A 25,161-nucleotide genomic window follows, 5' to 3' on the forward strand; every position below is an offset into this window, starting at 1 on the left:
CCAAGGCAAGAAATCTTTTGGAAATTACACCTTTAAAGGAGCTGCTTCAGTACAAATTGTCTACTTATGGATATAAATATTTTTTGCTGTGCACTTTTTTGTACATTCTCTACACTATAATCTTGACTTTATGCTGCTTGTATCGGCCGCTAATGGAAGAGATCACAGATGGAGAAAAGAGAAAGATCATCACAAGGCCATTTTATGTAAGTGTTATATGCTCTATTCATTTCATTACAGCAATCCATCCTCATTGCAGAATGCCTTGAGACAGCACAATACAGTAATGCACTCATACATCTGTCTTTCAATGAATGGCCCCATTGCTAATAAAATGCTGCCAGGCATTGCTGCACAGATTAGAACAATTTCTCTAAATCCATAAATTGGTCTATAGTTTATTGCTTATCAAGCACTAATTAAAAGCTTCCAAAATGCCAAGTATGAAGTATATGTTTTGGATGAGTGTAATATAACTAGCTACTGATAAACTATTATTAGGCAGTTTAAAAAGAAATTGTCATCCAGAGCCGTTTCAGTAATATAACGGCCCCAAGTGATGACACGGTAGATTTTCATTTATTATTTTTATTATTAAGATTGCTGATAAAAAATATTACGAATATTAGACCTGATCTATCTACCTGTTTGCTGAATATTTTGGCTAAAGTGATTCTTAATTCCCATCAATCTCTAGAATGAATGTGGCTCTTTACTGCTTTAACACAGAGAATTCTAGATTAATTGGATAATTTAGGATTTAAAGGTTAATCTTTGCAATAAAGATGAAATATACAGTATAATAAGCACATTTTCGTTTTTGTATTTTATTTTTTACTTCCCTTCTTTCAAGATTAATCCATTGACATCAGAAAATTAATATTAAAGAAGTGGCACATCAATAATAGGTACTAGGAGATGGCAACCGGCTACATTGTAAATGGCCAGTATATATCACAGAGGTTGCTGTCTTCTGGGATGTAAAACTGGAAATTTCTCTGGTACCTGTAGTCCTGTAGTGCCACAAGATGTGTTAAAGGGAACCTGTCAGGTGCAATATGTACCCAGAACCATGAGCAGTTCTGGATGCATATTAGTAATCCCTGCCTAACTGTCCCTGCCTATAGTAGCATAGATAAAGGGATTTTTAGAAAAGCATTTCTAAAGATTATAGTATGCTAATGAGTGCAGGGACTAGTCTTAAGGGCGCTAGTTCCCGTGCTCATTTAGCTCTCTGGCATCAGAGAGGTCTAGTGCGCATGACCGGAAGTTCCTGATCATGCGCACCGCCTGGTGTCTTATGCGGTGACAACGGACACAGGTACGGGTATCACCGCTGATGACACTAGGCAATGGGCATTGAAAAGAATGTAAGTTCACCCCTGTGGGCGTGCTAATGTGCTAAGAGGGCGGAATGAGAGCAGGAACTAATGCCCTTACGACTAGTCTCTGCACTCATTGGCATCTTATATAGGATCTTTAGAAATATTTTCCTGAAGATCTCTTTATGTTTGCTACTAGATGCAGGGACAGTTAGGCAGGGATTAGCAATATGCACCCAGAACTGGTTCTGGGTGCATATTGCACTTGACAGGTTCCCTTTAAGGCATTCTGGACCAGGGTTACAGATAAATAGAGGTATGGATGTGTCTGGCTTTACACAAACCTCCATCCATGGGTGTGTCTCTTATGTTTTAATGGTGTCTGTTTGTTTGACACATGGCCAGATTAAAAATGTGTGTACTGAAGGAGTCAGTGTATAGAGGTTTTGTGAATCCTCTGCAAGGTACCTCTGAAGAGAGATGCCTGTCGACAGGGGCAGGTCAGTTTGTTGGAAGGAGCCTCTGAAAGACAGAAGGCAGTGTGTATGGAGGTGGCCAAACCTCCTGCACATAACGGACTTGAAAACCATGTGATTATTGACCAGGGTCAGTGAGTGGAGCCCAAGATTGATACACTAAGATACTACTCTGGAGAAGTGTATACAAATGTGTGCGAGCGTACCAGTGAGGTAAATGGACTGGTATATAGTTTTATGTTATGGTATATGTATGGCTAAATAAACCGAATAGACTTTGAAAAGGATTGTCTTCCTATACTACCTCGCTGAAGCAAGCAAAGTGAGTGACCCTAATCATATATAATGAGTGAGTCCTTACAGTACAAAAAGGATTGTTGTTTTGAATGCTTTTTATTTTTCTACCCTCATATCCAAAAAAGCTTATTACACGGCAAAGTACAGCAATGTTTCGGGTAAAGTACCCTTCGTCAGACTTAAGATTGTATGTGTGGAACATCTTTTTTAGATGAAAAAATGCAAAAATTCCACTTGCACCAGTATAAGAAGGGACATACCACCACATTCCTCTATATCCACTGCACTACTGGGTTCCTTCTCCTGTGGGCAATAAAATTTCTACACTCTCTCTGGATCTCTAGACAGCCCAGTGATTTCATCCCTACATATACTGGTACAAGTGGATATTTTATATCAAAGAAAAATATTCCACACATAACCTAGGTTGATGAACCTGACTGTGCAGTGTAATAATCTAATTTGGATATCAGGATAGAAAAATAAAAAATATTAAAGAAAACGTTTCTTTTTGTGCCTATTATTGGGTATTATTTGCTTATATAATATTAATTTTTGATGAAGTGGGGCATAATGCTGTGTGCTCCAATTTCTTCTTTGCAACATAAATTGAAGGTTGATCAATCCATCTTTTTGTCGATGAGGATTTATTTTTTGCTGTATAAGTTCTAGTTTTGAATTACACCTTTCACTTTACCATAAAATATACTGAAAAATAGGAAAAAAAAAGGTCCATGTGTGGTTTAATGGTGGAAAAAATAAAATAATTGCGACATTTTGTTTTCTACTTCATTTTTATGGTGTTCACTGGGCAGTGCCTAGCAGCACAATATAATCATTTTGATGCCAAACCTATAGAGGTTTTCTTGTTTTGCCAAACTAATATTTGATAAACTATCATTTTGTCTCAATATTTTCTGAGACCTAGAACCTTTTTTTCTAAATTTTTCATTAATAGAGCTGTGCGAGTTCTTGGGTTTTTTTTTTTGTTTTTTTTTACAAGGGCAACCTGTAGTTTTTTTTCGGTGCCACTTCTGGGTAGATACAACTTTCTGATGGCTCTTATTATGTTTTTAGATGAAGATAACATACATTTTTGTCTCTGCAACATAATAGGAGTGTGTTATACTGAAGTTGCTCTGATTCAGTGATCCAAGCAACTTCACAGCAGGGCTTACAAGCTGTATAACAAACAGCTTGTAAGTGTGCACTTCCTGCCTAGGCAAATTGTACAGTTGCTTGTTGTATAAGCACTTTGTAATTGGCAGTCCGGTCCGATGGGTTTCACTGCTTTCCGTGACGACACCTCCTCGTTCCGGCCCGGCGCCTCCTCTTTGTTGTGATCTCTGTCCTCCTTCTACCCTGCACAGTTTGGATGACGTATCGAAGTCATCCACACAGGCCAACATTGCGGTCCTGCGGAGGCGCACTTTGATCTGCTGAGGGCAGATCAAAGTACTGTCATGTGCAGGCATGAGGAATGGTTGTGCACTACAATATTTTGATCTGACCTCAGCACAGCAGATCAAAGCGTGCCTGTGCAGGACCTCAATGCTGGCTAATGTGCATGACGTAGGACACGTAATGCACAAGGTCCTCAGAACAAGGAAGACGATGATTGCTGCAAAGAGGAGGCGCCAGACAGGAGAGGAGGCGTTGGACCGGAGAGCAGCAATACCCATTGGACTGGACCTCCCCCTAGATGACTACTATGAAAGTGTTTTTTACGTTCTACACAACAGCCTGGGCTCTTACCTCTAACGTTATCCCATTTGGCAAGATTAATTTAATGGACCAAGGGCTTACAGTTTACATAAGGCCTAAAGTAAATAATATTTACATTTTTAGGATTCTTACAAAACAAAAGAAGACTATGTTCGATTTTGTGGAGAAATAATTGTCATTCTTGGTGGAGTTCTAATTCTTATAATTGAGGTATGTATTGTAACACCTTACTAAAAACAAATGAAAGAGGTCGTCAAATAGGTGCAAAAAAAAAAAAAATTCAAAAAGGATATAAGTTGGAATAAAATAATAATAATATAAAATATAATAATAAAATAAAATTGATAAAACAATCAATACGGCTTTGCACGTTGTAACATCGCACATGCGATGTCGGTGGGGTCAAATCGAAAGTGACGCACTTCCGGCGTCACTTTCGAGATCGTAGTGTGTAAATGCTAGATGATACGATTAACTAGCGCAAAAGCGTCGTTATCGTATCATCGTTGCAGGCTCCGACTTTTTCATAATTATGCTGCAGCGACAGGTACGATGTAGTTCCTTGCTCCTGCACACATCGCTGTGTATAACGCCGCAGGAGCGAGGAACATCAGCTTACCTGCCGCCGGCGGCTATACGGAAGGAAGGAGGTGGGCGGGATGTTTACATCTTGCTCATCTCCGCCCCTCCGCCGCTATTGGCCGCCTGCCGTGTGATGTCGCACACCCGCCCCCTTAGGAAGGAGGCGGGTCGCCGGCCAGAGCAACGGTCGCAGGGCAGGTGAGTGCATGTTAAGCTGGCGTAGCGATAATTTTCGCTACGCCAGCTATCACAAGATATCGTACCTGCGACGGGGGCAGGGACTATCGCGTGCGACATCGCAGCATCGGCTTGCGATGTTGCAACGTGCAAAGCCTGCCTTACTGACCGATTCTCCACAGCTCCCATTACATCTTTTACGTAGCTTCTGCCTCCTAGTTTTGACTCAATTATTTAAATAATATTTTTTAGAGGCTAAAAAAAAAAATGTAACCTTGACTACAGGTTCTACAAACAGAGATAATAATGGATAACTCATATTTAAAATAAGTAAAGCACATTGAAGGGTTATTCCACTACTTTTATCCACAGGATAGGGCATTAATATCAGATCAGAAGCGGTCTGTCTCCCAAACACCCCCACGAGCAGCCGTTCTCATTGCTGGTGAAGGGACGGATGTTCATCGCATCACAGCTGTGTCAACTGTCCAGTGGCCACTGGGTACTGTTTATCAGCTCCTATTTGAACCACCACTATACATATGACGGAGTTCTGTTCAGCTCAACAAACATCCATCCATCACTGCCGGCACTGGGAACAGCTGATCGGCGGTGGTATTGGGTGTCAAACAACTTCCAATCTGATAGTGATGAATTATCTCAAGGATAGGTCCTCAGTGTAAGGGCGGCTTTGCACGTTGCAACATCGCACGTGCGATGTCGGTGGGGTCAAATCGAAAGTGACGCACATCCGGCGTCACTTTCGACATCGTTGTGTGTAAATTCTAGATGATACAAATAATGAGCGCAAAAGCGTCGTTATCGTATCATCGTTGCAGGCTCCAACTTTTCCATAATTATGCTGCCGCGACAGGTACGATGCTGTTCCTCGTTCCTGCGGCAGCACACATCGCTGTGTGTTACGCCGCAGGAGCGAGGAACTTCACCTTACCTGCCGCCGGCGGCTCTACGGAAGGAAGGAGGTGGGCGGGATGTTTACATCCTGCTCATCTCCGCCCCTCCGCCGCTATTGGCCGCCTGACGTGTGACGTCGCTATGACGCCGCACGACCCACCCCCTTAGGAGGGAGGCGGGTCCCCGGCCTGAGCGACGGTCGCAGGGCAGGTGACTGCATGTGAAGCTGGCGTAGCGATAATTTTCGCTACGCCAGGTATCACAAGATATCGTACCTGCGACGGGGGCGGGGACTATCGCGTGCGACATTGCAGCATCGGCTTGCGATGTCGCAACGTGCAAAGTTTGCCTAAAATGTATGGAACAAGCTTCTAATCATTGCGTTTGGAAAATAGGATATAATTTTTTTTTATTAACTGAACTCAGTTGTAAACAAAATAATATAATTAAAGTAAATATGAAAACTCAGTGCATCTAACAGCACAGTAGTTTACTGACTGGATACAATTTTGGGATAAAGTGCTACACTCTAACATTACCAAAGAAAATATCTGCTTAGTATGAACATATGTTCATCCCAGGATTGTGTAGAATTACCTTGGTGCTTCGTTTTTCTCCCACACCCAAAAAACATACTGTCCTAGTGTGATACAGTGCCTACAAGTAGTATTCAACCCCCTGCAGATTTAGCAGGTTTGATAAGATGCAAATAAGTTAGAGCCTGCAAACTTCAAACAAGAGCAGGATTTATTAACAGATGCATAAATCTTACAAACCAACAAGTTATGTTGCTCAGTTAAATTTTAATACATTTTCAACATAAAAGTGTGGGTCAATTATTATTCAACCCCTAGGTTTAATATTTTGTGGAATAACCCTTGTTTGCAATTACAGCTAATAATCGTCTTTTATAAGACCTGATCAGGCCGGCACAGGTCTCTGGAGTTCTTGGCCCACTCCTCCATGCAGATCTTCTCCAAGTTATCTAGGTTCTTTGGGTGTCTCATGTGGACTTTAATCTTGAGCTCCTTCCACAAGTTTTCAATTGGGTTAAGGTCAGGAGACTAACTAGGCCACTGCAACACCTTGATTTTTTCCCTCTTGAACCAGGACTTGGTTTTCTTGGCTGTGTGCTTTGGGTCATTGTCTTGTTGGAAGATGAAATGACGACCCATCTTAAGATCCTTGATGGAGGAGCGGAGGTTCTTGGCCAAAATCTCCAGGTAGGCCGTGCTATCCATCTTCCCATGGATGCGGACCAGATGGCCAGGCCCCTTGGCTGAGAAACAGCTCCACAGCATGATGCTGCCACCACCATGCTTGACTGTAGGGATGGTATTCTTGGGGTCGTATGCAGTGCCATCCAGTCTCCAAACGTCACGTGTGTGGTTGGCACCAAAGATCTCGATCTTGGTCTCATCAGACCAGAGAACCTTGAACCAGTCTGTCTCAAAGTCCTCCAAGTGATCATGAGCAAACTGTAGACGAGCCTTGACATGGCGCTTTGAAAATAAAGGTACCTTACGGGCTCGTCTGGAACGGAGACCATTGCGGTGGAGTACGTTACTTATGGTATTGACTGAAACCAATGTCCCCACTGCCATGAGATCTTCCCGGAGCTCCTTCCTTGTTGTCCTTGGGTTAGCCTTGACTCTTCGGACAAGCCTGGCCTCGGCACGGGTGGAAACTTTCAAAGGCTGTCCAGGCCGTGGAAGGCTAACAGTAGTTCCATAAGCCTTCCACTTCCGGATGATGCTCCCAACAGTGGAGACAGGTAGGCCCAACTCCTTGGAAAGGATTTTGTACCCCTTGCCAGCCTTGTGACCCTCCACGATCTTGTCTCTGATGGCCTTGGAATGCTCTTTTGTCTTTCCCATGTTGACCAAGTATGAGTGCTGTTCACAAGTTTGGGGAGGGTCTTAATTAGTCAGAAAAGGCTGGAAAAAGAGATAATTAATCCAAACATGTGAAGCTCATTGTTCTTTGTGCCTGAAATACTTCTTAATACTTTAGGGGAACCAAACAGAATTCTGGTGGTTTGAGGGGTTGAATAATAAAAGACCCTCTGAATAAACTTTTCACAATTTAAAAAAAAAAAAAAAAAAAAAAAAAAAATAACATTCTTTTTTGCTGCAGTGCATTTCACACTTCCAGGCTGATCTACAGTCCAAATGTCACAATGCCAAGTTAATTCCAAATGTGTAAACCTGCTAAATCTGCAGGGGGTTGAATACTACTTGTAGGCACTGTATATGTATGATTAAATCAGATTACTTGACCACAGCAGAATTGATAAAGCCTGTTATGAAATCTGTGCATAGTAATGATTGATATTGCTCCTATATAAAATATCACCAAATTAATACTACATTTTGGTTCTGTGTTATACATACATTTTAGGTTGTCCAATTAGTCAGAAAAGGGCCAAGACGCTTTTTTGGAAACACAGTGAGGGGAGGACCATTTCATATCATCATGTAAGTGCTTTTTTGTTAATTCTTATAGAGCCTAAGGGCTTATGCGCACGTTGCGTAATAGCATGCATTTATGCTGCGTATTGCACTGCAGCGTAAATGCATGCGTCCTGCGTCCCCTGCACAATCTATGAAGATTCTGCATAAGACAGGCTCACGTTGCTTTTAATGAACGCAGTGATTTGGGTGCTAAAAGTTTGACCCAAATCCGTGCGTTCATAAAAGCAGCATGTCAATTATTCCGTGCGTTCTGGATGCAGGTCCCGCTCTGTCTATGGTGGGGGCAGCATCCCTAGCGCATGACATCTGCTTTTTTTTAACAAAAAAACTGCATTCATTATGCAGTCTCTCTGCAGTGATTTGACACGCGCATGTGCTGTCAAATCGCTGCAGAATATTCTGCAGTTACGTGCGCATGAGCCCTAAGGGTCCAGCACAGGGTGAGAAGAAGAACTGAATGGTGTAACTACGCTGAACAAAAATATAAACTCAACGCTTTTGTTTTTGCTCCCATTTTTCATGAGCTGAACTCAAAGAGCTAAGACTTTTTCTATGTACACAAATGTCTTTTTCTCTCAAATATAGTTCACAAATTTGTCTAAATCTGTGTTAGTGAGCACTTCTCCTTTGCTGAGATAATCCATCCACCTCAGAGCTGTGGTATATCAAGATGCTGATTAGACAGTATGATTATTGCACTGGTGTGCCTTAAGGTGGTGTCACACATAGCGACGCAGCAGCGATCACGACCAGCGATCTGACCTTATCAGGATCGCTGCTGCGTCGTTACATGGTCGCTGGTGAGCTGTCAAACAGGCAGATCTCACCAGCGACCAGTGACCAGCCCCCAGCGACGCGTGGAAGCGTAACTAAGGTAAATATCGGGTAACCAAGGAAAGCACTTCTCTTGGTTACCCGATATTTATCTTAGTTACTAGCGTCCGCCGCTCTCACGCTGCCAGTGCCGGCTCCCTGTTCCCTGCACTCCTAGCCAGAGTACACATCGGGTTAATTACCTGATGTGTACTCCAGTTACGTATGCAGGGAGCAGGGAGCCGGCACTGGCAGCGTGAGAGCACACCGCTTTGCGCTGGCTCCCTGCACTCCTAGCCAGAGTACACATCGGGTTAATTACCCGATGTGTACTCCAGCTACGTATGCAGGGAGCCGGCACTGACAGCGTGAGAGCGACGGACGCTAGTAACTAAGGTAAATATCGGGTAACCAAGGAAAGGGCTTCTTTGTTACACGATGTTTACCATGGTTACAGCTTACCGCAGTCTGCCAGACGCCGGCTCCCTGCTCCCTGTTCGCTTCAGTTCGTCGCTCTCTCACTGTCACACACAGCGATGTGTGCTTCACAGCGGGAGAGCAACGTCCAAAAAATTAAGCAGGACATTCAGCAATGACCGGCGACCTCACAGCACGGGCCAGGTCGTTGCTGGATGTCATACACAGCGACAGCGACGGGACGTCGCTGCTACGTCACAGAAAATGGTGACTTAGCAGCGACGTTGTTGTCGTCGTCGCTATGTGTGACACCACCTTTAGGCTGGACACAATAAAAGGCCACACTAAAATATGCAGTTTTCTCACATAGCACAATGCCTCAGATGTTGAACATTTTGAGGGAGTGTGGAATTGGCATGCTGACTGCAGAAATATCCATCAGAGCTGTTGTCCGTGAATTGAATGTTCATTTCTCTACCATAAGCAGTCTTCAAAGGCATTTCAGAGAATTTGGCAGTACACCCAACCGGCCTCACAACCACAGACCATGCGTAACCACACCAGCCGAAGACTCAACATCCAGCATCTTTACCTCCAAGATTGTCTGACACCAGCAACCTGGACAGCTTCTGTAACAATACGTTTGCATTACGAAAGTTTCAGACAGTTTGTGCAGAAATTCTCTCAGATAAGCTCAACTGCTGCTCGTCGTCCTAATTGGAGGATCTCCATTTGACTGCAGCTCGTTGTCATAACCGACTTGATTAGGTAAATGCTCACATTCAATGGCATCTGGCATGTTGGAGAAGTGTTCTCTTCACAAATAAATTCCGGTTCTCACTGTACAGGAAAGATGGCAGACTGCATGTATGGTGTTGTGTGGGTGTGCGGTTTGCTTATTACAATGTCGTGAGAGTGTCCTAGGGTGGTGGTGGGTTATGGTATGAGCAGGTGTAGGTTATGGTCAATGAAAACAGGTGCATTTTTTTATGCCATTTTGAATGCACAGAGATACTGTGATGAGATCCTGCCTGAGGCCCATTATTGTGCAATTCATCCATGACTGTCACCTCGTGTTGCAGCATGATAATATGTGCCGCCCTGGCAAAACCAGGGTGTCACAAAGGTCTGCATCCATGTTTTTGGTGCAGATATCACACTCCCTTGGGAAGTTTCCCACACACAGAAACACACCATCCAATCAGGTCCCACTCGACCCCTCCCCAGGAAAAGGGAGGGGCGGGAGGAGCTTAGAAAGAGCAGAGCAGGGTTGAGTTTAGAGTCAGTCTGCAGGAGGAGAGAGTTCTGGAAGCAGCTCCGTTGGGAGCAGAGAAGTGGTAGTAAGGGCCTCAGGAGCAGGCCAGCCACTTGTGGGGACCCGGAGTGGACTGGGTGAGGGTAGTGGGCCCCCCCCGGTGCCAGCTGTCGGGACCCAGTCCGGACCAGTGTGCAAAGCAGACACAGACCTCGGGCAGGAAAAGAGCACCTGAATCACACACATGGCTGTGGGACCCGTCCTCACAGCAACCGGCCGTGGGCACCAGTTACCAGCAACTTGGTTCAATTCTGGACTCGTGTCAGTTATTGATTATACTGTGAGTACTCCTGCACTACCCGGACCAAGCCGTGGACTGCACCAGTTATTCCCCAAACCACCACTCCCAATTGGGCCCCGGGACTACAACTCCCCTACCCGTGGAGGGGATCCCATCTTGCTGCTCCCACACCATCAGTCCCGGTCACGATCCCCAGAGGCAGCGGTGGTGCCACCACCTTATCACCGCAACCCACTGGTGGCGTCACGGACAATTTCCCCTACTTAATCCCCCTTTTATTGTGGAGCCTGGGATCACAGACCGGGTCGCGCCACCGTGATACTTACTGAAGTGACCCTTGGCCCGGATCTGAGTACCCCTAACCCCCGGGTGACACAAATTGGCGTCACGAACAGGATCCTACCCATCTACTTACCAGTAGAAGTGCGCCTTGCAGTCCGCGCCGGCGGTGTCTGACCGAAAATTTTGAAATTCCGCCATCTTGGGCGCGACAAGTTCCCGCTCGAGCCGTCTTCCCCGAGCAGGGAAGGCGCGAAAAGTGAAGCCCCGCCCCCAGGAGAAGGAGGTGCCGGAGAGAACCAAGAGGGTGGGCGAGAAAAAGATGTCTGGGGCTGCCGGTGGGGCGCCGGTCGTGGTCGCGGCGGCGCCCGGAGATGGTAATATGGCAGCCCTCGCTCCCGCCGCCGGTGCTACCTGGCTGCCGCAATATGATGGGAAGCCTGATGCTTTGCAGGCCTTCCGGAAAAAGATTAGCCGGGTCTTTGACCTGTATGCCATGACCGGCAGGCAGCGGGCGGCGGTAGTGCCAGGGCAGCTAACCGGCGCGGCTGAGCAGGAGACGGAGACCTGGACCGACACGGACCGGGCCTCAGTGACTACCATTTTTGAGAAACTCCAAACCGCTTTCGAGACCCGCACAGAAGCTGCATTGCGGATGCAGTTCTATCAATGCCGACAGCGACCTGCAGATAACATAAGAGACTATGCCTTGCGCCTGCAGACTGCCCTCCGTACACTGAAACGAGTGGACACCATTAACGATGTGGACAGCAATAAGATGTTAGTGGAACAATTCCTGCAGGGGCTGGGGTCCACGGAGGACCGCAAGCAGCTGTGGCTGTGGGCCCTGGAACAGCCCGATCTGGACTTTACCGTATTGAAAGAGCGGGCTATCAAGGCTCTGCAAGCCCCAAACCCTGACGCCCCTGATGTAGCCCCGTGGCTGGCTGAAACCGCTCCTGTCTCGGTAGCACCTCCCCTACTGGCTCTACCAGCCCCTGCAGAACCCGGTGGACTGATGGAGGAGCTGGCCGCACAAGTCCGCCGCATGGATGGAGACCTCGCCCGGATCCTCGCCACACTCCAGCTCCCGACGAGAGTCAAGCCCTCAGAGAAAATCCAGCTCGCCGACAGCCCGGAGGACGTCCCCTGGATGCAGTGGAAAAAGATCAACGACCAGCGGTATGGACCCCCTACCTGTTACAGGTGCGGCAAGCCTGGTCACTACTCTCGGCGATGCCCGTTAAACGAGCAACCCCTGGGGCCAAGGGCCAATCCTCAGGAGTAGACCCTAACGGCCCTACCGATTGGCGAGACCGGTACATGGGAGGCCGCCCCATCTTCCCCCTGGCGGTGGACGGCATCCCGACCATGGCCCTATTGGACACAGGATCACAGGTAACCACTATGCCATATACGTTGTACCAGAGGTATTGGGATGATAGTGAACTTGCCCCTCCTGATGACAGTCTGACCATTATTGCGGTCAATGAGCTCCCTATGACACAGGCGGGCTTTAAAGAAGTGACCCTGACTGTGGGACGTACCGAGTTAAAACATCAAGGGATGATTGTGGTGCTGAATGAATCCAGTGACTGTAACCCAAAAGTAATTCTAGGGACTAATGTAATTGAGCATTGTATGGGGGAAGTGCTGAGTCTGTTGCAACAGTTGTCCGCCACTGCAGGAGGAGGCCGACAGAGGGCAGTGCAGTGTGAGATCCGGGCCCTCCTGCATCGGCAGCAAGTGAACTTGACGGGTGGAGAGATTGGTGGAGTGCGGGTGATGGACGTGGCCCCTTTGGTGGTGCCACCAAGGAGCGAGATGATCATTTGGTGTAGGGCAGCAGTAGGCCCCCAAGGGCGTGATTACCCGGCGATGGTGGAACCCATGCCGTCAGAACACTGGCCCATGGTGATGGCGGCCAGAGGGGTGATTGACATAAAAAATGGGAGAGTGCCTGTGAGAGTGCTGAACTGTGGGGAGGAAGAAGTTAGGCTTCCCCGTTACGCTACCATTGCCAAGCTGCTTACCATAGATCCCCACGCCATTCACAAAGCCACCCCTCCTACCTCTGCACCCCCCCACCAATAGCGGCACACCCCCCGAACAACTAGAGGAGTGGTGTCAGGAATTACATGTAGGCACTGAAGCTACACCTACGCATCACAAAGAGGGGGTATACAGGGTAGTACAGGAGTATGAGCAGGTTTTCAGCAAACACCCGCTAAACTTCGGGAGGATTAGAGGAGTGCAACATCATATCCCCACGGGCATACATCCACCCATCAAGGAAAGATTACCGCTATCCAGGACTGGCCACAGCCGACCACAGTGAGGGAGGTGAGGCAGTTCCTGGGCCCAATAGGCTATTACCACCGCTTCATCAAGGGGTACACAAAGATGGCTGCACCAATGCAAGACCTCCTCGTGGGACAGACTAAGGGTGGTAGGATCCCTGGACCCCCATTTGTGTGGGAAGAGAAGCACGAGGAGTCCTTTCGCCAGCTGAAGTCAGCCTTGACAGGGGAAGAAATCCTGGCGTATCCCGACTACAGCCTCCCGTTCATCCTTTACACCGATGCCAGCAATGTGGGCCTGGGGGCAGTCTTGTCCCAGGTCCAGAACGGGAAGGAGAAAGTGATCGCCTACGCCAGCAGAAAACTCCGGCCCATGGAAAGAAACCCCGAGAATTACAGCTCCTTCAAGCTTGAATTCCTAGCCCTGGTGTGGGCAATCACTGAAAGGTTTCGGCATTACCTCGTGTCACGAACAGCCGGGGGGGTCACTCAGAAATCCCCCGTGCTGGCCACCAATGTCACGATTGGGGGGTAACAAGCTTATACCTCCCGACCGACAGAGCACGTGACGCGCTCTCTAGCGCCCCTCTTATAGTCAGGCCAATTATGGAATTGCCCGAAAATAAGCAAGGAGGCCGCTATTCTCCTGTGCCGATGATTGAAGGGCTCCCAGTGAGAGCAGGGTATATATTCCTCCGACCTCCGCGGATGGAATATATAAGAACCTCCTCGCCTCTCACTGGCCGCCCCACAATGATCCTTGGCACACACTCGCTGGCACCAACCGACTTACGGTAACTATTAGCCGAACACACAGACGTGGGGTTAAAGATCGAGATAACAGAACAGCCCAAGATTAATTATATAATTTAATCGGCCTAAGCCACACTAGAACTACAATATATACAATAGGGGATCTACAGAATATACATAGGTCAGAGTACAGTTACAAGCAAGATATGGATTACAAACAGGTATACAATTCACTCAGTTACCTTGTGCGTCTGGCCACAGGGGGCGCTGTAGACCAGGTTTCTAGGATCTTTCCCACAGATGTTTCCTACACGTGACCCTCGGCGAAAGAACACTGGAAAATGGCCGAATTGGGGTTATCAACCTGGGCAAATCCAGGTCCCCTCCTACCTTAGTGACCTCACAGGGAAGCACTGCCACTCCCCCTGCATTGAGTCAGAGTAATATCCCAGAAGGGGCTATTACCCGCAACTCCAGACTGGGAGGGTCCGATCGGGACGGTTCTGGTGCCATCAGATCCGCCCGGGTCGCCTCTGCATTTTGAGTCCAAGCACGACTCATTTACCGGACTCCTACTAGCAGTTCTCTATATCTCGCCACCCCAGGGTGCCACATAGACTCCGAGGATATGCACAGGTTCGGCTCAAAGTCCCGATTCTAACGATGTAGGTGGTGTATGGCTGAGACGCACGGTAATATCATAACTGTGTATAATATTACGGAGCCAGCAGTATGCTCTCCTGTGGTGTCTAGCTTCCTTTTGGTTCTGCCAGGTCACTGTCCACTTTCTTTGATGAGTGGACACAGCTCCCAGGGGGTCTTCCTCTCTCTCTTTGTTGTAAAGGCCTGAGAGGACAAGCGATCTATATATCACAGGAGATGGCCTTCTGCTGGGTGAGTGGAACACAGACCAGTTCCTCTGACACCTATCTGCTAAACAAACCATTTATCCCTGTGGTAACTTTTCTGATTGAAGGAGTTGTGTGAAGGAAAGGGGGGGTGACACCAGAAGAGGGCTTACGGACATGACTTGAATATCATGATTTATCGTCATATCTCCGGATTTACCTCACACCTCCCCCCTTTTGAGGGCGCTAGGGGGCAGCACACTCCGGTGTTCCCCCGTGCGCCCGTCCGCGACCTCTCCTTGTCGGAACAGCCCGTCTGCGTTACCGTGGTCACGGCCCCTTTTGTGTCGAATGGTGAAGTGGTATTGCTGGAGCGCAAGGCTCCACCGCAACAACCTGCCATTCGTCCCGGAGACGGTGTGTAACCAGCTGAGGGGATTGTGGTCCGTCTCCACGATGAAGTGGCGCCCGTATAGATAGGGTTGCAGACGCTGCAGGGCCCACACTATGGCTAGGCATTCCTTTTCCATCGTGGAATAGGCCACCTCCCTTGGTAACAGCTTCCTGCTCAGGTACAAGACTGGGTGCTCTTGGCTCGCAGAGTCCACCTGGCTGAGCACCGCACCGAGGCCGAAGTAACTGGCGTCGGTCTGTACTACAAACAGCCGCGTGAAGTCGGCTGCCTGTAGCACGGGCGGGCTGGACAGGGTGTCCTTTAGGGCCCGGAAGGCTGTCTCGCAGTCCGTTGTCCAATTGACTGCAGAGGGGAGCTTCTTCTTGGTGAGGTCCGTCAAGGGCTTTGCCAGGCTACTATAGCGTGGAACAAACCTCCTATAGTACCCGGCAGTCCCCAAGAAGGACATCACCTGCTTCTTGGTCCTGGGGGTGGGCCAGGATGCGATGGCCTCCACTTTCTCAGGCTCGGGCTTCAGAGTTCTCCCGCCTACCCGGTGACCGAGGTACGGGTCCTCGCTCATGGCCAGCTGACACTTTCCTGGCTTGATGGTCAAACCTGCCTGGTGGATCCGACTGAGCACCTGTGCTAGATGCTCTACGTGGTCCTCCCAGGTGGGACTGAAGACGGCAATGTCATCCAGGTACGCGAACGCGTACCCTTCAAGTCCCTTGAGCAGGGTGTTGACCATCCGCTGGAAAGTGGCAGGGGCATTCCTCATCCCGAATGGCATCACCGTGGACTCGTACAGTCCAAATGGGGTAATAAAGGCAGAGCATTCCCTGGCCTTTCGAGTCAGTGGGATCTGCCAATATCCCCGGCTCAGATCCATGATGGTCAGGTACTGAGCCCCGGCCAACTGATCGAGCAGGTCATCGATGCATGGCATTGGGTACGCATCGGCGACCGTGACAGCATTGAGCCCCCTGTAGTCCACGCAGAACCGAGTGGTTCGGTCCTTCTTAGGGACGAGGACTACAGGCGAGGCCCACGCGCTGTTGGATGCCTGGATCACCCCCAGCTTCAGCATCTTGTCAATCTCCTGGCGCATGTGTTGCTGCACCTCCAGGGAGACACGATATGCTGAACGCCGGATCGGGGGATGATCCCCAGTGTCCACGTGATGGACAGCCAAGTCAGTCCTTCCGGGCTGGTTGGTAAACAACCCCCGGAAGGGGTGTAGGGTGGCCCACAGCTGGGACCGTTGGACCTTCAAGAGCTGGTGGCCAACCTCAACATCCTCAATGGATCCACCTGCCCTAGCATATCCAAGAGGGTTTCCGCTTCTCCCTCCTCGGGCAGGTTGCACACGGGGAGCGCACATGCCTCCCGCTCATGATGTGCCTTCATCATGTTCACATGGAAGGGCTTCCGCCTTCCACGGGCAGGGTCCAGGGTGACAAGGTACGTTACAGGGTTGAGCTGCTGGTACACGAGGTATGGGCCTTCCCAGGCTGCCTGAAGCTTGTCCTGTGGTACGGGGACCAGTACTCACACCTTTTGACCCACTTGGTAGGTCCTCTCACAAGCGTTCTGGTCGTACCAACGCTTCTGATCGGCCTGGGCTTGAACCATATTGTCGTGTACCAGTTGCGTCAAGGCCTGCATTTTGTCCCGGAAGCACATGACATACTCGATAACCGACACTCTAGGGGTGGCCAAATCCCCTTCCCAAGCCTCTTTCACCAGAGCCAGGGGGCCCCGCACACGTCGCCCGTACAGGAGCTCAAACGGTGACAATCCCGTTGAGGCCTGTGGAACCTCCCGGTAAGCAAATAACAGGTGTGGGAGATACCGCTCCCAGTCACGCCCGTGGGAGTCGACCAACATCTTAAGCATCTGCTTTAAGGTGCCATTGAACCGCTCGCACATGCCATTAGTCTGTGGATGGTACGGGCTGGCCACCAGATGTTGCACCTGGACTTGCTTACAGAGGGCCTCCATCAGCTGTGACATGAATTGGGTCCCCCGGTCAGTGAGCATTTCCTGGGGAAAACCCACTCGGGAGAAAATCTCCAGCAATGCGGTGGCCACCTTGTCAGCCCGAATGGACTACAAGGCCACTGCTTCAGGGTACCGGGTGGCATAGTCCACTATCGTCAGTATGAAGCGTTTCTCGGAGCTGCTGGGGATGGTCAGCGGGCCGACCAGATCCACAGCCACCCTCCTGAAAGGCTCATCGATGATGGGCAGAGATACCAGTGGGGTTTTGGGGTGTGGCCCCGCCTTCCCCACTCTCTGACAGGTTTCACACGAACGGCAGTAGGCAACCACATCGGCCCCCATTTTTGGCCAGTAGAAATGCTGGTTTAACCTGGCCTTGGTCTTAGCGATCCCTAGGTGTCCGGCCATCGGAATCTCATGTGCGATCCGCAACAACTCCATCCGGAATGGATAGGGTACCACCAACTGTCGGTCCCTGGGCCACGCCTCCGGTGAACCCTGCTGGACCGTGACCCGGTAAAGCCGTCCTTGGTCCCAGACCACTCGCTTAGGGTCCGAGAGAGGCTGTGCCGCCTGCTCCTTAAGAGCTTTCAGGCTGTCGTCAGCTTCTAACGCTGCCTGAAACCCCTGACTAGATGTGGCCAGAATCGACGAGACTGTCACATCTTCGGTCAGTACCCCGGGACCTGTGTCCTGGCCTCCGCCTGACTCGGCTGCCACTTGGTCAGAAGGGGAAGAGCTATCGGACCTCCGGGAGGCCCCTTGGGTTCCAGCACTCCCACTGCGGGTGACAGCAGCCACAGACGCTGCTACCGTGGGTCGTACCTGCTCCTCCTCCGTTCCTGACCAAGCCGCCGGTTCAGGCAGACCTACCTGGCTTCCTGACACCCCGGTTGTGGGGGAACCATGCACCGAGATCTTACCTAGGAGCACTTCTGCTCCTGGACCGGCCCCAATCTCACCTGCCTGTTCCCCCCCTGCAGCAACAGAACCCCGCTGTGAAATCTCTGGGGACCCCACATTTGCTGTGGTAGCCCCCACCCCACACACTGGTTCTCCCCCTGCAGCACCCTGCTCTCTGCTTATCCCTGCAGAGGGCAACAGATCCCAGCTCACTGGCTGATTACTTGTAGAGGCATTGTCACACCTTTCTCTGACCGCCTCCCCTGTCACAGCTGCAGCTGTCTATGGTGTCTGTGCAAGCAGAAAAATCAGAGTTCACTCCCTCCTCCCTTACATCATTCATAGATAACACATTAACATTGTCAGGAGGCATGTCAGTACTGGCTGAAGGTTCAGCCCTTGGGGGAGGCCCAAACTGGGAGGTTATCTGCCCCAAATCTGTCCCAAGTAGCACGTTTGCGAGGATCCGATCAGTTACCCCCACCTCCCTCACCCCTCGTCCTGCGCCCCAGTCCAAATAAAGCTTGGCGACGGACAGCGCTGGGTCAGTGCCTCCAATTCCGGAGAAAGCGAGGGTTTTTCCAGGTACCAAGTCTTGTGGGGACACCATCTCAGGCCGCACCAGAGTCACCTCCGAGGCGCTGTCTCGCAGTCCTATGGTCGTAGACCGGCCGACGGTGACAGGTTGGAAGCTGTCCAGGGACCTACCACCACCCCCACCCACACAATACACCTTGAGCGGCCCTTGGGACGGGGACGGGGCCTTGGGACGCTGAGGGCACATGGCCTTGAAGTGTCCAGGTTGGTTGCACTGGTGGCACCGTCTTGGTTCTGCCACGGGCCTGGAGAGGGGAGTTGAGGGGGACACCCCCTGTGGTCTAGGGGCAGGTGGGGCAGTCGCAGAATTCATCTTACCCCCTCTCCAGGTGCTGCTGGTGGCCGCTCTCCTGGCCTCAGGAGCCCGATTGTTGGTGTAGTCATCGGCCAGGGCAGCTGTAGCCGTGGACCCCTTTGGCTTCTGGTCTCGGATGAACTGGCGGAGATCCTCCGGGCAATTCCACAAGAGTTGCTCCGTGATGAACAAGTCCAGGATCTCCGGTCCGGTGGAAAGCTGCAGGCCTTGGGTCCAGGGGTCGGCAGCTCGGGCAAGTGCCCGCCGGTGGTCAGCCCAGGAGTCCTTTGGTACTTTCTGTAGGCTCCGGAACTTCTTGCGGTAGGACTCCGGAGTGAGGTTGTACTGTTGGATCAGGGCCCGCTTGATGGTGTCGTAGACCTGATCTGCCTCAGCAGGCAAGTCCCCAAGGATATCCAGGGCCTTACCCCTTAGACGGGGGGTCAGGTATTTGGCCCACTGATCCTTGTCCAGATGGTGCTGCAGGCAAGTCCGTTCAAAAGCAGTCAGGAAAGAGTCCAAGTCTCCATCCTTCTCCAGCACTGGGAAGTCCTCAACACGGACCTTTGGAAGTTTGGTGTCTTGAAGGTCACGTGTGGCTGATGAGGGCCAGAGCTGAGCTAGCTGCAGCCGGAGGTCACGCTCTGCCTGTCGCTCTCGCTCCGCAGCCTCACGTTCTGCCCTGCGCTCTCGCTCCGCAGCCTCACGCTCTGCCTTGCGCTCTGCCATGAGTTCCTTGTAGCCCTCCCGGTCTCCAGCCTGGAGTAGGGCCATAGCCATTTGAAGAAGGCTATCCGAGCCTGCCAGGCTCGGTGGAATGGCACGTGGTGATCTGCGGCACGCTGCAGAGCTAGGCGATTCACTGTCCCTTTCAGAGCGGAGGACTGGCATCTGGCTCGTTGAGGACCCTTGGGTGAGCTGCTCCTCATCTTGTCCATAATTGCCAGATTGTGCGCTGTCCTCTGCAGAACGGTTCTCTGGCATCAGGCTCCTGGAGGACTCGTGGTCAACCTCCTCATTGCTGTCCACAGCACCGTCCTCTACCTCCTCGCCTTTGGCCAGAGCATCGGCCATTTCTTTAGCTTTGCTCCTGGTGCTCTCAGCCATTGTTGCAGACTTTGGTCACTGACACAGAACTGACACCTGATGCGCCCACACACCTTACAGTATCTGCACTCTGACACTCTAGTGTTGGTCTAGTCTGAAGACCCCGGCAGCCGCAGCTGCTGCAGGCAGTCTTTAGTGTCTGGTAGTATGGGTCTCACACTCACACACACTATTATCTCGATCCCACCGCTATGCCACCAATATGTCACGATCAGCCGGGGGGTCACTCAGAAATCCCCCGTGCTGGCCACCAATGTCACGATCGGGGGGGCAACAAGCGGGAGTCACACCCCTCCTTTATACCTCCCGACCGACAGAGCACGTGACGCGCTCTCTAGCGCCCCTCTTATAGTCAGGCCAATTATGGAATTGCCCGAAAATAAGCAAGGAGGCCGCTATTCTCCTGTGCCGATGATTGAAGGGCTCCCGGTGAGAGCAGGGTATATATTCCTCCGACCTCTGCGGATGGAATATATAAGAACCTCCTCGCCTCTCACTGGCCGTCCCACAATGATCCTTGGCACACACTCGCTGCCACCAACCGACTTACGGTAACTATTAGCCGAATACACAGACGTGGGGTTCAAGATCGAGATAACAGAACAGCCCAAGATTAATTATATAATTTAATCGGCCTAAGCCACACTAGAACTACAATATATACAATAGGGGATCTACAGAATATACATAGGTCAGAGTACAGTTACAAGCAAGATATGGATTACAAACAGGTATACAATTCACTCAGTTACCTTGTGCGTCTGGCCACAGGGGGGCGCTGTAGACCAGGTATCTAGGATCTTTCCCACAGATGTTTCCTACACGTGACCCCCGGCGAAAGAACACTGGAAAATTGCCGAATTGGGGTTATCAACCTGGGCAAATCCAGGTCCCCTCCTACCTTAGTGACCTCACAGGGAAGCACTGTCACTCCCCCTGCATTGAGTCAGAGTAATATCCCAGAAGGGGCTATTACCCGCAACTCCGGACTGGGAGGTCCGATTGGGACGGTTCTGGTGCCATCAGATCCGCCCGGGTCCCCTCTGCATTTTGAGTCCAAGCACGACTCATTTACCGGACTCCTACTAGCAGCTCTCTATATCTCACCGCCCCAGGGTGCCACATAGACTCCGAGGATATGCACAGATTCGGCTTGAAGTCCCGATTCTAACGATGTAGGTGGTGTATGGCTGAGACGCACGGTAATATCATAACTGTGTATAATATTACGGAGCCAGCAGTATGCTCTCCTGTGGTGCCTAGCTTCCTTTTGGTTCTGCCAGGTCACTGTCCACTTTCTTTGATGAGTGGACACAGCTCCCAGGGGGTCTTCCTCTCTCTCTTTGTTGTAAAGGCCTGAGAGGACAAGCGATCTACATATCACAGGAGATGGCCTTCTGCTGGGTGAGTGGAACACAGACCAGTTCCTCTGACACCTATCTGCTAAACAAACCATTTATCCCTGTGGTAACTTTTCTGATTGAAGGAGTTGTGTGAAGGAAAGGGGGGGTGACACCAGGAGAGGGCTTACGGACATGACTTGAATATCATGATTTATCGTCATATCTCCGGATTTACCTCACACCTCGCGGCGGCGAAATTCACTGCCTACACAGACAATAATCCGTTGACCCATCTGGATACGACCAAGCTAGGCGCACTGGAACAGCGGTGGGTGGCTCGGCTGTTCAACTATGACTTCACTATCAAATACAGAGCCGGCCGCAAGAACACCAACGCAGACGCGTTATCCCGAATGCCCCACCTGCCTGACGGGGGGGTCAGAAGACGACGACCTCGAGGAAATAGAGTTGCCCGCGTTCCACCGGCCGAAAAACATTGTCAATCAGCAACAGGTGAACCTGGACCAGTTACGCAGCCAGGGGTGGCAAGAAGCCCAGGACCAGGCGCCTGCCGTCCAGTTGGTCAAGACCATGATTGCACAGGGCTCCTCCAAAATGGATCCCTCAGCTCCCTCTGAAGCCCAGCGGCTGTGGAAAGAAAGAGCCCGGCTATACCTGCATCAAGGGAAGCTGTATCGGGAGCTGATCAACCCAAAAATTCATGAGAAGGTTCGCCAGCTGGTGGTTCCTCAGGCCAGCGTACCCAAAGTCCTACAGGCATACCATGATGGCGCTGGACACTTCAGTTGGAAGAAACTGGAAATGTTGCTGAGAGAGCGGTTCTATTGGAGTGGGATGCGGGAGTCTGTGGAGGCCTGGTGTCGAGAATGTGGTCCCTGTGCACTGAGAAGAAGGGATGAAGCCAGCCAGAAGGCTCCCCTACAGCCGATCATCACCCATCAACCGCTGGAATTGGTCGCCTTGGACCACGTCAAGCTCACACCCAGCCGAAACGGGTATACCTATGCCCTGACCATCGTGGACCACTACTCGCGGTTCATGGTGGTTGTACCAGTTAAAGATCTGACAGGCCGTACCGCAGCTAGAGCATTCCAGGCCTACTTCTGTCGACCGCATGGGTACCCGGAGAGGGTGCTCACGGATCGGGGTCCGGCCTTTGAAGCAGAAGTGTTCCAGGAGTTTTGCCAGTTGTATGGGTGCAAGAAAATCAGGACCACGCCATACCATGCCCAAACCAATGGGATGTGTGAAAAAATGAATCACCTGGTCCTGGGTCTCCTCAAGACACTACTGTTGGAAGAACGAAACCTGTGGCCGGAGAAGCTGCCTGACCTGGTAGACATGTACAACAACATTCCCTGTGGTTCTACCAAGTGCACACCCGCATATCTGATGAGAGCCCGACCGGGCCGGCTGCCGGTAGACCTGGAAATGGGCCTGGACGCTCCGGAGGCTCTTCCCTCCACTGCAAACTGGGATACCAAGCGGCAGGCGCAGTACCGATGGATCCAGGAATATGTGGAAAAGAATCTGCGTCAGAGCCGAGAAAAACAAGAGCAGCGCTTCAACAGACAGGCCCCAGCTGTTCCTTTTGAGCCTGGAGATGTAGTGCTGAAACGGAAGAGGAGAACCCATAAGCTTGATGATCAGTTGGAAAGAACCCCGTATGTCATACAGCCCACTGGATGGGAGAACGAGAAGACTTATCTAATTAGTCGCGACCAGGGGAGAACCACGGCTACAGTTTCCAGGGACCACCTAAAGAGATGCCCACACCCCTTACGATTGTCAGATGAAGTCCCAGTCTCCATACCGAACGGGGAAAAGAAAGAGGTGATCCACACAGTGATGGGCGACTTTCCCGTAGACTGGCCTATGCAGAACGGTGCGGTGATTATTCCGGTGATAATTTTCCCACAACCCGCGGAAAAAGTGGAAACGGAAATAACCGCCAGTGAACCGCTTGAACCAGTGCCCAGGGATGCACCTATACCAAGCCCCCGTAGGTCTCCACCTGCCATACCCGACAGATGGGAAGAGGAACCAGTTGTCTCCTTTGTCCCAGTGCCCCCCAATGACGTCATTGGGCCCAAAGGTCCACACGCCCCAACCTAGGTAGGTCCCCACTTAGGTATAGGGAAACTGCCATCTAGGGGTGCCGTATGTTGATTGTGTAAATATCTGAATGAATGAGCACTAATTATCCGAGACTGTCACCTGATTGAGAAGACCAGTTGTCTCCGTTGGGACCTTAAGTTACATGCTTGCCTTAAAAGCCCATGCCCACATGAGAAACTACTCATGAACACGGCCGAGAACTAGCAGGCCACCCACGAACTTGTGGGCTTGTAAATAATTGAGGGCTGGAGTCCCGTTGACCGCCTCCGTAGAGGCAGGTTGGAGGAGGGACCCACAGCAGAGCAGGCTGGGGTCCGGTCACCACCAGGACCGGTGACCATCCTCCGGGGTCAGGGGTCCCCCCTGGATGTGGGGCCCCCTGAATGACAGTCGGGTGCGAGATACCGTACCCGTTCCCGCTTGGGCAACCTGAACCAGGTTCTGTTTTCCGGACAGGGGAAAAGGGGTGCTGCCCGCTTCTTAGGGGCAGCATCAAGGTTTAGGTTGTTTGGGTGGGGAAGCGGAAGAAATGGGACCCGTCCGTGTTATTAAAAGTGTTTTCATTAATGTTTGCAACGTTTAAAGTGACATGCCTCCCGTAAGGGAAGATTTGAAAATGCATACTGTTCTTGTTATTTATCTTTTTCAGAAAAAATAAAACCGGTGGTGGACGGGCAGCCCACGGACGGTCTGCGTTTTACAAGGGGGAGTGTGACTCCCTGGACCCCTGGGGTCACAGAATACCATCACATACACACACACCCCCTCCCCTGGTAAGGAACACCCGTCAAACAAAACCCTTGTTGCCCCCTCCAGGGTCTGATGTCCACACCAGGTGGGGCGGAGCCAGGCGGTTGGCCCCACCCACCGAGCAGTTCACAGGCCTGGAGGCGGGAAAAGTAGTTAGAGTTCACTTTTGGAGCTGAAGTGGAGAGGTGGTAGAGAGAGAAGGAGAGAGACTGTGTGTGTCTGGGTCGGAGCCCAGGCACAATCAGCAAGGTCGGCAGATGGTGGTGGCTGTCTGCAGGAGTAGGTGGAGGTCTGCGGAACCATAGGACCGGGGTCGGGCGTTGGCCCGCCGGTACCGAACCGGAGAGCGGATTGAAGCCAAGCACCAAGGCAGGGTACTCAGACTCCAACTAGGCTCGCAAACTGCCGTAACGGTCAAATTCTCTGATTGCAGTCTGGACCTCAGGGGTTCATTCCCAACCAAGTCCCGTCAGAAGGCAACAGCCCAACCCGTCCGGATAAGAGCCACCGCCAACGGCCAGAGATCCAAGGGCCAGCGCCTGTGGGCAAAACGGGCTCTCCCGACACGTACAAGCCGGGGAGCGGACCACCCGTGGGAATCCATAGGGGTCAAACACTTACACATAGGTGCAGGGAACGACAGACACCATCAACCCGTCCGGGGAGAGGGAAGATACCGAAGCCGACTGCGGGCC

The 25,161-nt window shown here is 50.9% G+C and overlaps 1 protein-coding gene across 1 annotated transcript in view; it reads left to right on the forward strand.

The window, feature by feature from the left end:
* LOC142295460 (transient receptor potential cation channel subfamily V member 6-like) overlaps positions 1-25,161 on the forward strand; it is a 137,485-nt gene that overhangs the window by 83,679 nt on the left and 28,645 nt on the right. Inside the window, exons 8-10 of the mRNA XM_075338560.1 lie at positions 6-206; positions 3,944-4,030; positions 7,895-7,971. Coding sequence (XP_075194675.1) covers positions 6-206; positions 3,944-4,030; positions 7,895-7,971 — 365 coding nt within the window. The remainder of the gene's footprint in view (positions 1-5; positions 207-3,943; positions 4,031-7,894; positions 7,972-25,161) is intronic.

Source organism: Anomaloglossus baeobatrachus, chromosome 3 (genome assembly GCF_048569485.1).
Source record: "Anomaloglossus baeobatrachus isolate aAnoBae1 chromosome 3, aAnoBae1.hap1, whole genome shotgun sequence".
Lineage (NCBI taxonomy): Eukaryota > Metazoa > Chordata > Amphibia > Anura > Aromobatidae > Anomaloglossus > Anomaloglossus baeobatrachus.